This window comes from Bombina bombina, chromosome 5 (genome assembly GCF_027579735.1).
Source record: "Bombina bombina isolate aBomBom1 chromosome 5, aBomBom1.pri, whole genome shotgun sequence".
NCBI lineage: Eukaryota > Metazoa > Chordata > Amphibia > Anura > Bombinatoridae > Bombina > Bombina bombina.
Window position 1 is genome coordinate 784270315 of NC_069503.1, and position 12893 is coordinate 784283207.

The 12893-nt window shown below is 37.1% G+C and overlaps 1 protein-coding gene across 1 annotated transcript in view; it reads left to right on the forward strand.

Moving 5' to 3' along the window:
- The window catches only part of CD226 (CD226 molecule), a 107353-nt gene that overhangs the window by 72099 nt on the left and 22361 nt on the right, over positions 1-12893 (forward strand). The window contains exon 5 of the mRNA XM_053715853.1: positions 12352-12445. Within this exon, the coding sequence (XP_053571828.1) occupies positions 12352-12445 (94 nt within the window). The remainder of the gene's footprint in view (positions 1-12351; positions 12446-12893) is intronic.

Here is a 12893-nt window from a genome sequence, read left to right on the forward strand (position 1 = left end):
TACAATTACACTGATGCTTTTATAACTTCCTCTAAAGTTTCACTTATAAAAATGTGTATTAAATATCTGGAAAAAAAGCCATGTCATTCAAGGATAAGAATGCCTTGGGTTTGCATAAAGTTATATAGAGAACTGATTTAAGACTAAGCGTTTTTGGCAGTACAATAAGCGCATTTATTGAAGTGGTTTTGCTTTGTTACTTAGATTAATATTGAAATGTACTTCATTTTATACCACAATTTTGTAAAATAATTGTTTTGTACTGTGAGAGCCAAACTCAAAACTCCACCTGACACGAACAATAAAGTTATTTAAAGGGACAGGAACATCAAAACGAAACTTTAATGATTCAACCATTTGTTAAAAACTTTCCAATTTATTTGTGTTATTAAATTTCATTTTCTTGTTAACATTTGCTGAATAGCATATCTAGGAATGCTTAGAAGTGTGCACGTATCTTATACAATGTTTGTAATAGTGCTGAAGACTTGTGTATACTGTTTGAAAAAGGATACCAAGAGAACAAAGTAAAATTGTTAGTACGGGTCAATTGATATAGATATATATTAATATAATTATAGAACATTTGCTACAGTGCAATCATAATATAAGTAAAACATGATCACATAATAGTTATTGCAATATTGTGAAATCACAAAACGTGATCGCTATATTGTGAAAAATTAAAAATGAATATTGCGATCTCAAATGCGTGTTCTCAATATATTGTACATATGAATATTTAGATGTGCAATCACAATTTTAAAATAAGTAAAATACACATCCAAGGAGACCATAGAAGATTAGCGCATTCACGTTTACAGTTTACATACATAATCTAACATTATACTATACAATCCCCTAGCTCCTATACTTTAAATAGGAAGTGGGGGGTTTTTGTCTTAATTTACAAAATTGGTCACAGACATGACAAATATATAGGTGTTCTGTGGGAGTTTACTGGGCGTTCCTTGAGAGTAACCTGTATTTAATGGGGAAACATCATTGTGACTTTCTAATATTCAAAACACTGTCCTCCATATTAGCTATCCCTTTTCAGCCATATTAGCTTTGCCTGCTTTTCAGTGGTGATATTTCCCAGTATGACAAATCTAATGAATGCACAGCAAAACTAAATTTACAAATGCATACGTTGAAGTGTTACTACACATAAAACTCACTGCCTACATCGCAGTTTATTGGCAATGTTGGCATACTTTTGCTAAATTTGAAATCCTCATTATATCCTATGTAACATACATCGGCACTCGTCAGCAAATCGAGGTTCAGACAACTTTTTTGTCGATGTTCAAAACGTCTAAATATTAAAAAAAAAAAAAAGTGGTATGTCTGAGCTATGCAAGCGAGCGGCTATGTCGCTTCTATAGAAGTCATTGGGAGCGTGACGTTGCCACCCACATCGCCTCTCATTGGGATTTTGGTGAGTAAGTGGGGGGGGGGGGGGCTATTCAAAGTGTGCCTAGATGGTGCAGACAGTGCGTTTACTGAAACTAAAATGAGTTTTTATGTAGGCAATCTTCAAATATTGCTGTGTGGACCTTAAATGATTTACACCTACACCAATTAGCTCAGGTGATGTCGTCTCAGCAGCTGATATCGAGACAACATGGCTGCTACACTCCTCGCAACCTGCAGTTCGCTGCTTTGAACATATTGATCTTGTGTCAAAGTGTCCAAAGCAAAGTGCAGGCTACTCCCACTAGCACGCCTTGCTAACTCCCCTGTGAACGCTTATATCTATGTTACGCCATGCTACCTCCCTCAGACCAGCCACACCGACAGCTAGCTTACACTCCCCCTGTACCGCCCAGCTAACTCCTCCTGACCGTCTACAACTACGTCACGCCAAACCTACACAACCCCAGAATGCCCAGCTAAGTCCCTAATACCGCCTACACTGACGTCATATGTAAACAACACTACCCTGGAACTCACAGCAAACTGCCTACTGTCAAAAAATAACTCACTATAATAAACTACACTATAAATCATAAACCTCCCCATTATAAGTATGAAAATATGTTGCTAAAGTCATCAATGTTTAAAAAATGTGTCACAGAGATGCGCTAAAATGCAGGCAGACCAGATTTTAAGTGTCCCCCATTCTCCCAAAAGGTAGCACCCCCAAACGAGTGGTATCCTTAGGTGCCTCATCAAATTGCTGTCAACATACTAAAATACTGACTTGATCCCTTGCACCCTACTCGATCAACACCCTTTTAAGAAGTGGCAGACCGGGGGTCAATTCAAGTCCAGCGCTGAGTTCCAGGAGCCCTTATAGGCTGGCGAGGTTGTGCCGGTCCACTGGTGTTTACTTAATCTCCTTGACAAAATATGCATTGTCATGTACAATGTAGATTATTTAAAGTATTGTAGATATCTTAAAAGGGATTTAATGATTGCTTGCTATTATTTCAAACATAAATATATATAAAAAATATATGTTTATGTTTCAAATAATATTAAGCAAACATTAAATCCATTTTAAGATATCTACAATACTTTAGACAATGTGCATTGTTCATGACTTTGTATTTAATTTAAACATTGACCCCTAAGCTGCCATAACCTTAAACTGTAGATGCCCTACACATAAGTATTCAATATTTAAAATGATGTATTGTTATGCAGAATGCATACTGTTTAAATATTTGCATATAAATAAAAATGTAGTTAATGTCGCTTGTTGTGTTTATTATTTTTAATTAAAGATAGTATAATTAATGTTATAGATCTACATGCCTGTTATGTAAAAATATAATTTAATGATATTGACTACTATAACATAAATATATATTAACATATATATCTATGTTATCACTAATAAACACAACACGTTTACATCATTTCAATGTATATATAATACTTAAACCATTATGCATAATACATGTATACCTATTTAAATATTGAATATCAATGCAAGGCCTGGATACTTTCCTTCCCTCTGATGAGGTTTTAAAACTGCTATGAATGGTCTACTGACCCTGTTTTTATGATATGCTGTTGTTGCTAATTAAAGCTAAGTTTTAATCACCAAGTCTCGGCTGCTGCTCCTCACTTACTCAATTCGACTATACCAATTGGGAATAGTGAGCACAGCGGGTTTGCTTGAACGGACCGTATTTAATGCCAGGATTTGAAGAAGAGGAATACAAGCCGGAATCCCAACCGAAGACTAGGTGGACGTGAAGCAATCAGTGAAGTCAGACACATGAGACGTAGAGTTGAGGAGGGAGTGAGTACAGCCCGAGAAGCAGCGATATAAAGAGCGGCATAGAGGGTAAGCCCACAGATAATGCTGCACTATACGGATCCTCCCTAGGACCGATCTCCACGACAAGGTGAGACACTGCACTAAAAGACTTCACACATCACTAACCCCTGGGATTCACATACAAGGTACTATTGAGCCAAGATTGCGGTATAACTGCTAAACACCATGCTTTATATAACAAAAGGAACCAGGAGTTACCAGGATTGGCTATCCTTCCCCTATTCATAAATTGGCAAGTTATAAGCCTATCACTTGAGAAACCGATTAAAAACCTTTAGGTGCCGAGATTAGGACTTTGTCATTTACATGTATAGTGCATATTAGTTTAAGCATTGGATATATAAATTAAAATGTAGATATTATTGTATATAAATTTATTTTTAAAATAGATTTTTTTTTTTATAAAAGACAGTTGCATTATTATTATAGTGTCACATAACTGCATGCCTATTATGTAATACTAATGCTGTAAGGGACTAAGCAACTATGCACACTAGCTTTTTAAATTATTTAGTAATTCAGCCTATTTAAGGCTCCTCCTCTTCCCGAGACGATGCTTGGTAATGTTTCTTCAGTGAGCTGCAGGTGAAGTTCCCTACGCTTCTGTGTTGTCAAGAGCTTTGGGGTTAGATTTGGGGTGGGTTTTTTATTTTTAAGAACAGGTTGTTTTTTTTTAAAGGGCTATTGGATTTTTTTTTATTTTGGATGGGTTTCTTTATTTTATGGAACATGTAGTTTACTGTTAGGTATAATGATTTCTTTCATGTAATTAGCAAGAGTCCATGAGCTAGTGACGTATGGGATATACATTCCTACCAGGAGGGGCAAAGTTTCCCAAACCTCAAAATGCCTATAAATACACCCCTCACCACACCCACAATTCAGTTTTACAAACTTTGCCTCCTATGGAGGTGGTGAAGTAAGTTTGTGCTAGATTCTACGTTGATATGCGCTCCGCAGCAGGTTGGAGCCCGGTTTTCCTCTCAGCGTGCAGTGAATGTCAGAGGGATGTGAGGAGAGTATTGCCTATTTTGAATGCAGTGATCTCTTTCTACGGGGTCTATTTCATAGGTTCTCTGTTATCGGTCGTAGAGATTCATCTCTTACCTCCCTTTTCAGATCGACGATATACTCTTATTTATATACCATTACCTCTGCTGATTTTCGTTTCAGTACTGGTTTGGCTTTCTACAAACATGTAGATGAGTGTCCTGGGGTAAGTAAGTCTTATTTTCTGTGACACTCTAAGCTATGGTTGGGCACTTTGTTTATAAAGTTCTAAATATATGTATTCAAACATTTATTTGCCTTGACTCAGGATGTTCAACATTCCTTATTTTCAGACAGTCAGTTTCATATTTGGGATAATGCATTTGAATCAATCATTTTTTCTTACCTTAAAAATTTGACTTTTTTTCCCTGTGGGCTGTTAGGCTCGCGGGGGCTGAAAATGCTTCATTTTATTGCGTCATTTTTGGCGCAGACTTTTTTGGCGCAAAAAATCTTTTCTGTTTCCGGCGTCATACGTGTCACCGGAAGTGGCGTCATTTTTGACGTCCTTTTGCGCCAAAAATGTCGGCGTTCCGGATGTGGCGTCATTTTTGGCGCCAAAAAGCATTTAGGCGCCAAATAATGTGGGCGTCTTATTTGGCGCTAAAAAATATGGGCGTCGCTTTTGTCTCCACATTATTTCAGTCTCAAATTTTCTTTGCTTCTGGTTGCTAGAAGCTTGTTTATTGGCATTTTTTCCCATTCCTGAAACTGTCATTTAAGGAATTTGATCAATTTTGCTTTATATATATGTTGTTTTTTCTCTTACATATTGCAAGATGTCTCACGTTGCATCTGAGTCAGAAGATACTTCAGGAAAATCGCTGTCTAGTGCTGGAACTACCAAAGCTAAGTGTATCTGCTGTAAACTTTTGGTAGCTATTCCTCCAGCTGTTGTTTGTATTAATTGTCATGACAAACTTGTTAATGCAGATAATATTTCCTTTAGTAATGTACCATTGCCTGTTGCAGTTCCGTCAACATCTAAGGTTCAGAATGTTCCTGATAACATAAGAGATTTTGTTTCTGAATCCATCAAGAAGGCTATGTCTGTTATTCCTCCTTCTAGTAAACATAAAAAATCTTTTAAAACTTCTCTTTCTACAGATGAATTTTTAAATGAACATCATCATTCTGATTCTGATGACTCTTCTGGTTCAGAGGATTCTGTCTCAGAGATTGATGCTGATAAATCTTCATATTTATTTAAAATGTAATTTATTCGTTCTTTACTTAAAGAAGTACTAATTGCGTTAGAAATTGAGGATTCTGGTCCTCTTGATACTAATTCTAAACGTTTAGATAAGGTCTTTAAATCTCCTGTGGTTATTCCAGAAGTTTTTCCTGTTCCTAATGCTATTTCTGAAGTAATTTCCAGAGAATGGGATAAATTGGGTAATTCATTTACTCCTTCTAAACGTTTTAAGCAATTATATCCTGTACCGTCTGACAGATTAGAATTTTGGGACAAAATCCCTAGAGTTGATGGGGCTATTTCTACCCTTGCTAAACGTACTACTATTCCTACGTCAGATGGTACTTCGTTTAAGGATCCTTTAGATAGGAAAATTGAATCCTTTCTAAGAAAAGCTTATCTGTGTTCAGGTAATCTTCTTAGACCTGCTATATCATTGGCTGATGTTGCTGCAGCTTCAACTTTTTGGTTGGAAACTTTAGCGCAACAGATCATGATTCTCATAATATTATTATTCTTCTTCAACATGCTAATAATTTTATCTGTGATGCCATTTTTGATATTATCAGAGTTGATGTCAGGTTTATGTCTCTAGCTATTTTAGCTAGAAGAGCTTTATGGCTTAAACTTGGAATGCTGATATGGCTTCTAAATCAACTCTACTTTCCATTTCTTTCCAGGGTAACAAATTATTTGGTTCTCAGTTGGATTCTATTATCTCAACTGTTACTGGTGGGAAAGGAACTTTTTTACCACAGGATAAAAAATCTAAGGGTAAGAACAGGGCTAATAATCGTTTTCGTTCCTTTCGTTTCAACAAAGAACAACAAAGAACAAAAGCCTGATCCTTCATCCTCAGGAGCAGTTTCAGTTTGGAAACCATCTCCAGTCTGGAATAAATCCAAGCCTTCTAGAAAGGCAAAGCCAGCTTCTAAGTCCACATGAAGGTGCGGCCCTCATTCCAGCTCAGCTGGTAGGGGGCAGGTTACGTTTTTTCAAAGAAATTTGGATCAATTCTGTTCACAATCTTTGGATTCAGAACATTGTTTCAGAAGGGTACAGAATTGGTTTCAAGATGAGACCTCCTGCAAAGAGATTTTTTCTTTCCCGTGTCCCAGTAAATCCAGTGAAAGCTCAAGCATTTCTAAATTGTGTTTCAGATATAGAGTTGGCTGGAGTAATTTTGCCAGTTCCAGTTCTGGAACAGGGGATGGGGTTTTATTCAAATCTCTTCATTGTACCAAAGAAGGAGAATTCCTTCAGACCAGTTCTGGATCTAAAAATATTGAATCGTTATGTAAGGATACCAACGTTCAAAATGGTAACTGTAAGGACTATCTTGCCTTTTGTTCAGCAAGGGCATTATATGTCCACAATAGATTTACAGGATGCATATCTGCATATTCCGATTCATCCAGATCATTATCAGTTCCTGAGATTCTCTTTTCTGGACAAGCATTACCAGTTTGTGGCTCTGCCGTTTGGCCTAGCTACAGCTCCAAGAATTTTAACAAAGGTTCTCGGTGCCCTTCTGTCTGTAATCAGAGAACAGAGTATTGTGGTATTTCCTTATTTGGACGATATCTTGGTACTTGCTCAGTCTTTACATTTAGCAGAGTCTCATACGAATCGACTTGTGTTGTTTCTTCAAGATCATGGTTGGAGGATCAATTCACCAAAAAGTTCATTGATTCCTCAGACAAGGGTAACCTTTCTGGGTTTCCAGATAGATTCAGTGTCCATGACTCTATCTTTAACAGACAAGAGACGTCTAAAATTGATCTCAGCTTGTCGAAATCTTCAGTCACAATCATTCCCTTCGGTAGCCTTATGCATGGAAATTCTAGGTCTTATGACTGCTGCATCGGACGCGATCCCCTTTGCTCGTTTTCACATGCGACCTCTTCAGCTCTGTATGCTGAATCAATGGTGCAAGGATTACACAAAGATATCTCAATTAATATCTTTAAAACCGATTGTACGACACTCTCTAACGTGGTGGACAGATCACCATCGTTTAATTCAGGGGGCTTCTTTTGTGCTTCCGACCTGGACTGTAATTTCAACAGATGCAAGTCTCACAGGTTGGGGAGCTGTGTGGGGATCTCTGACGGCACAAGGAGTTTGGGAATCTCAGGAGGTGAGATTACCGATCAATATTTTGGAACTCCGTGCAATTTTCAGAGCTCTTCAGTCTTGGCCTCTTCTGAAGAGAGAATCGTTCATTTGTTTTCAGACAGACAATGTCACAACTGTGGCATACATCAATCATCAAGGAGGGACTCACAGTCCTCTGGCTATGAAAGAAGTATCTCGAATTTTGGTTTGGGCGGAATCCAGCTCCTGTCTAATCTCTGCGGTTCATATCCCAGGTATAGACAATTGGGAAGCGGATTATCTCAGTCGCCAAACGTTGCATCCGGGCGAATGGTCTCTTCACCCAGAGGTATTTCTTCAGATTGTTCAAATGTGGGAGCTTCCAGAAATCGATCTGATGGCGTCTCATCTAAACAAGAAACTTCCCAGGTATCTGTCCAGATCCCGGGATCCTCAGGCAGAAGCAGTGGATGCATTATCACTTCCTTGGAAGTATCATCCTGCCTATATCTTTCCGCCTCTAGTTCTTCTTCCAAGAGTAATCTCCAAGATTCTGAAGGAATGCTCGTTTGTTCTGCTGGTAGCTCCGGCATGGCCTCACAGGTTTTGGTATGCGGATCTTGTCCGGATGGCCTCTTGCCATCCGTGGACTCTTCCGCTAAGACCAGACCTTCTGTCGCAAGGTCCTTTTTTCCATCAGGATCTCAAATCCTTATATTTAAAGGTATGGAGATTTAACGCTTGATTCTTGGTCAAAGAGGTTTCTCTGACTCTGTGATTAATACTATGTTACAGGCTCGTAAATCTGTATCCAGAGAGATATATTATAGAGTCTGGAAGACTTATATTTCTTGGTGTCTTTCTCATCATTTTTCTTGGCATTCTTTTAGAATTCCGAGAATTTTACAGTTTCTTCAGGATGGTTTAGATAAAGGTTTATCCGCAAGTTCTTTGAAAGGACAAATCTCTGCTCTTTCTGTTCTTTTTCACAGAAAGATTGCTAATCTTCCTGATATTCATTGTTTTGTACAAGCTTTGGTTCGTATAAAACCTGTCATTAAGCCAATTTCTCCTCCTTGGAGTTTGAATTTGGTTCTGGGGGCTCTTCAAGCTCCTCCGTTTGAACCTATGCATTCATTGGACATTAAATTACTTTCTTGGAAAGTTTTGTTTCTTTTGGCGATCTCTTCTGCCAGAAGAGTCTCTGAATTATCTGCTCTTTCTTGTGAGTCTCCTTTTCTGATTTTTCATCAGGATAAGGCGGTGTTGCGAACTTCTTTTGAATTTTTACCTAAAGTTGTGAATTCCAACAACATTAGTAGAGAAATAGTGGTTCCTTCATTATGTCCTAATCCTAAGAATTCTAAGGAGAAATCGTTGCATTCTTTGGATGTTGTTAGAGCTTTGAAAGATTATGTTGAAGCTACTAAGTCTTTCCGAAAGACTTCTAGTCTATTTGTTATCTTTTCCGGTTCTAGAAAAGGCCAGAAAGCTTCTGCCATTTCTTTGGCATCTTGGTTGAAATCTTTAATTCATCATGCCTATGTTGAGTCGGGTAAAACTCCGCCTCAAAGGATTACAGCTCATTCTACTAGGTCAGTTTCTACTTCCTGGGCGTTTAGGAACGAAGCTTCGATTGATCAGATTTGCAAAGCAGCAACTTGGTCCTCTTTGCACACTTTTACTAAATTCTACCATTTTGATGTATTTTCTTCTTCTGAAGCAGTTTGTGGTAGAAAAGTACTTCAGGCAGCGGTTTCAGTTTGAATCTTCTGTTTATGTTTTTCATTAAACTTTATTTTGGGTGTGGATTATTTTCAGCAGGAATTGGCTGTCTTTATTTTATAGTTAGTTGATTGTGGTGGGTATATGGCGGCATAAGGGTTTATAGTTAGCGATGTAGGGGTTAATAGTTGTTTCCGTGGGTATGTGGTGGCATAGGGGTTGATAAGATAGTTCTTTTAGTATGTATGTGGTGGTTTAAAGGTTAATAGTTAGCAGCCTGCGGTGGGTTTGTGGCGGTTTAGATGTTTATTAGTGCAGTGTTAGCTTTTGGTCATGGGGTACTTTGGTTTAGGTTTGTTAGGATTAGCGGTTAGGCAACAAATTGAAATCACACGATCGTGCATGTGATCATGAGATGGGATAGGGTCACACCCTCCAGGCTGCAATCCCATTCAAGAAGCGCAGTTGGCTTCAGTACAGCCAAACTGCTAGGACATTCCATGCCGTCCTAATGGCGCTAAAGCCCAGCGCAGTTAGGATGGCATGGAACGTCCTAACGTCTGGAAGGGGTTAATTAGGAAATTGAGTATATGTGTTAGTGTAGCATATTGTAGTAGTGACTGTTCTAGGTATGTACGTTGTTTATGTCAAACATTTATATTATTTAGATTCACTTTTCAGTTTACTTAAAAGGGAAATACATATTTTTGTGAATTAGAAAAAGCATACGTTTTTAAAAAAAGTTTCCAATTTTCTATTATCAAATTTGCTTTGTTCACATGATATTCTTTGTTGAAGAGATACCTAGGTAGGAAATGGTACTGCCATCTAGTGCTCTTGCAAATAGATAACATTCTTGCAAAACTGCTGCCATATAGTGCTCCAGAAATAGGCCGGCTCCTAAATATACGTCCCTGTTTTTCAACAAATGATACCAAGAGAACAAATACATTTTGATAATAGAAGTAAACTAAAAAGTTGTTTATAATCAAATGTTCTTTCTGAATCATGAACAAAAAAGTTTGGGTTTCATATCCCTTTAAACAGCCAGGCAGCCTATTTGTAACACACGTTCTGATAAAAAAGAATGTTGTTAGTATTCCAAAATACTCAAGTACTCAAAATAGCTTTCCATTTTCCTTAATTTCTGTTTCTTTGCCAAATTTGGAATAGAAAAGCGAAGCCTTTCATTATTGTGTCACTCTTGTAGCTTATTGAGTAGAACAAAACTTTGGAAATAACTGCACAGTACATATAAAGTCAGAAATGCAATTCAGTATAGAGAAAATGGCTTTTGTGATCATATGCTTTATTTTATTACAGAGAGTGAAATGTCTGAATATCTAGCACAGCAATATTTTAATAAGAAAAAGAATATATGTTACATTCAAAATCACATTGTGTAGCACAGAAATAATGACGCAATAGAGAACATCTCAGTAACTTTGAAATCTAGCAGGCTGTTTGCATTAAGAAGTATTTTTAGTCAGGCAACTGTTTCCATAATCTCTATTTCTCTTGTAAGGTGTATCCAGTCCACGGATCATCCATTACTTGTGGGATATTCTCCTTCCCAACAGGAAGCTGCAAGAGGATCACCCACAGCAGAGCTGTCTATATAGCTCCTCCTCTCCCTGCCACTTCCAGTCATTCTCTTGCAGCTCTCGACAAGAAAGGAAGCAGTTAGTTTCCATAATCTCTATTTTTAACATTTAAAATGAACATACTGTAGGTAGAAACTTTACCAGCTCTATACAGATTTAGGGCTAGAATACGGGTGGAGCGCTAAATATCGATTGTGTGCAAGCAATGTTAGTGCTCCACTGAGTAATACCAGCGCACTCTAATGTGCACTGGTAATACGAATAAAGCACATTGCGAACGGGAGCTTGTGTTCGCATTGCTAGGAAACATTCAGCATGATTCCATAGACTCCACTGGGAGCCTCGTTCTAATACTGTTGATAATTTAGTGCTCCACTTGTTATTTGGCCCTTAAAGGGACAGTCTACACCAGAATTGTTATTGTTTTAAAAGATAGATAATCCCTTTATTACCCATTTCCCAGTTTTGCATAACCAACACAGTTATAATAATATACTTTTAACCTCTGTGATTATCTTGTATCTAAGCCTCTGCAAACTGCCCCTTTTTTCAGTTCTTTTGACAGACTTGCAGTCTAGCCAATAAGTGCCTGCTCCCAGATTACTTCACGTGCACGAGCACAGTGTTATCTATATGAAATATGTGAACTAACACCCTCTAGTGGTGAAATACTGTTAAAATGCAATCTGAAAGAGGTGGGCTTCAAGGTCTAAGAAATTAGCATATTAACCTCCTAGGTTAAGCTTTCAACTAAGAATACCAAGAGAACAATGCAAAATTGGTGATAAAAGTAAATTGGAAAATTGTTTAAAATTACATGCTCTATCTGAATCATGAAAGTTTATTTTGGCCTAGACTGTCCCTTTAATAATTTGTACTATATTATTCATCATAAATTCATTCTACCTATACACAACTCTCTCTACACTCACACACAAACACTAGAATTAAAGCATGATGTTCATATGTCTAAAGTATAAATGTTGATGAGATTTAGTGATGGTTAAAATATTTGCAGTACTAATGTATGTATGCCCCCAGCTCAGTATTAAAGGGATTTTATGTATCTGCTATTCAATATTCAAGAGAATTTAGGCATTTGCTATTCTCTTTATGTGTATGCATACAATATATTCTTCATATATATTTTACAATATATTCTTAGATGTATTTGAATATAACCGTTCTTCCATTGTAATCACATTTTGTCTCCATTTTGTAAAAATAGTATAGTTTTCAGAAAGAAAACACCCAAAAAATGTCATCAAGATTCATAAAAAAATGTTCTGCTCTTACAATCTTGTTCACAGATTTTACATTTTGGGTGGTTTATCAGTTGTAGATTTTTTAAAATTTAGGTTTAACTTTTTTTAATCTTTGTTTAGAAAGCTCCCTTTTCGCTCCTTTTGTCTATGGAGGATGTACTCTCGTCGCTCTTGTCGTGGCCGGCATTATCATTACATTTGTTTGTATTACAAGGTAGAGTATATTTTGGTTCTTCATGCAATTTTACAGCTGTTTTATAGAACGAAGGTTGCTTTCATTAAATGTATTAACAATTAAAATGCACTTCACTTATAACAAGAAAATGTAATTGCTAGTAAGCTAAGTTACTCTACATGAATATGTGTTCATATACTCCTAACATAATTTATTGCAACTAGCTGGAGATAGATGGATAGACAAGACAGGCATATATGTACCTATATGTATAAATAGAAGCAGTTAATGCTTTTGAAATGTTTATTGCCAAAAAAATGCATTCAGGTGAGATAATCTTTCATGCTATAGTTTGGGTGAGTTGACAAAAGTGTATATTCTTCAGGATTTAATGTAACAGTTGGCAGCCTAGCAGAACGCAATTGATTGCATAACATGGACAACTTTGGTTGGTAGTTGATACACACAAAAAGCCAGGATATATATA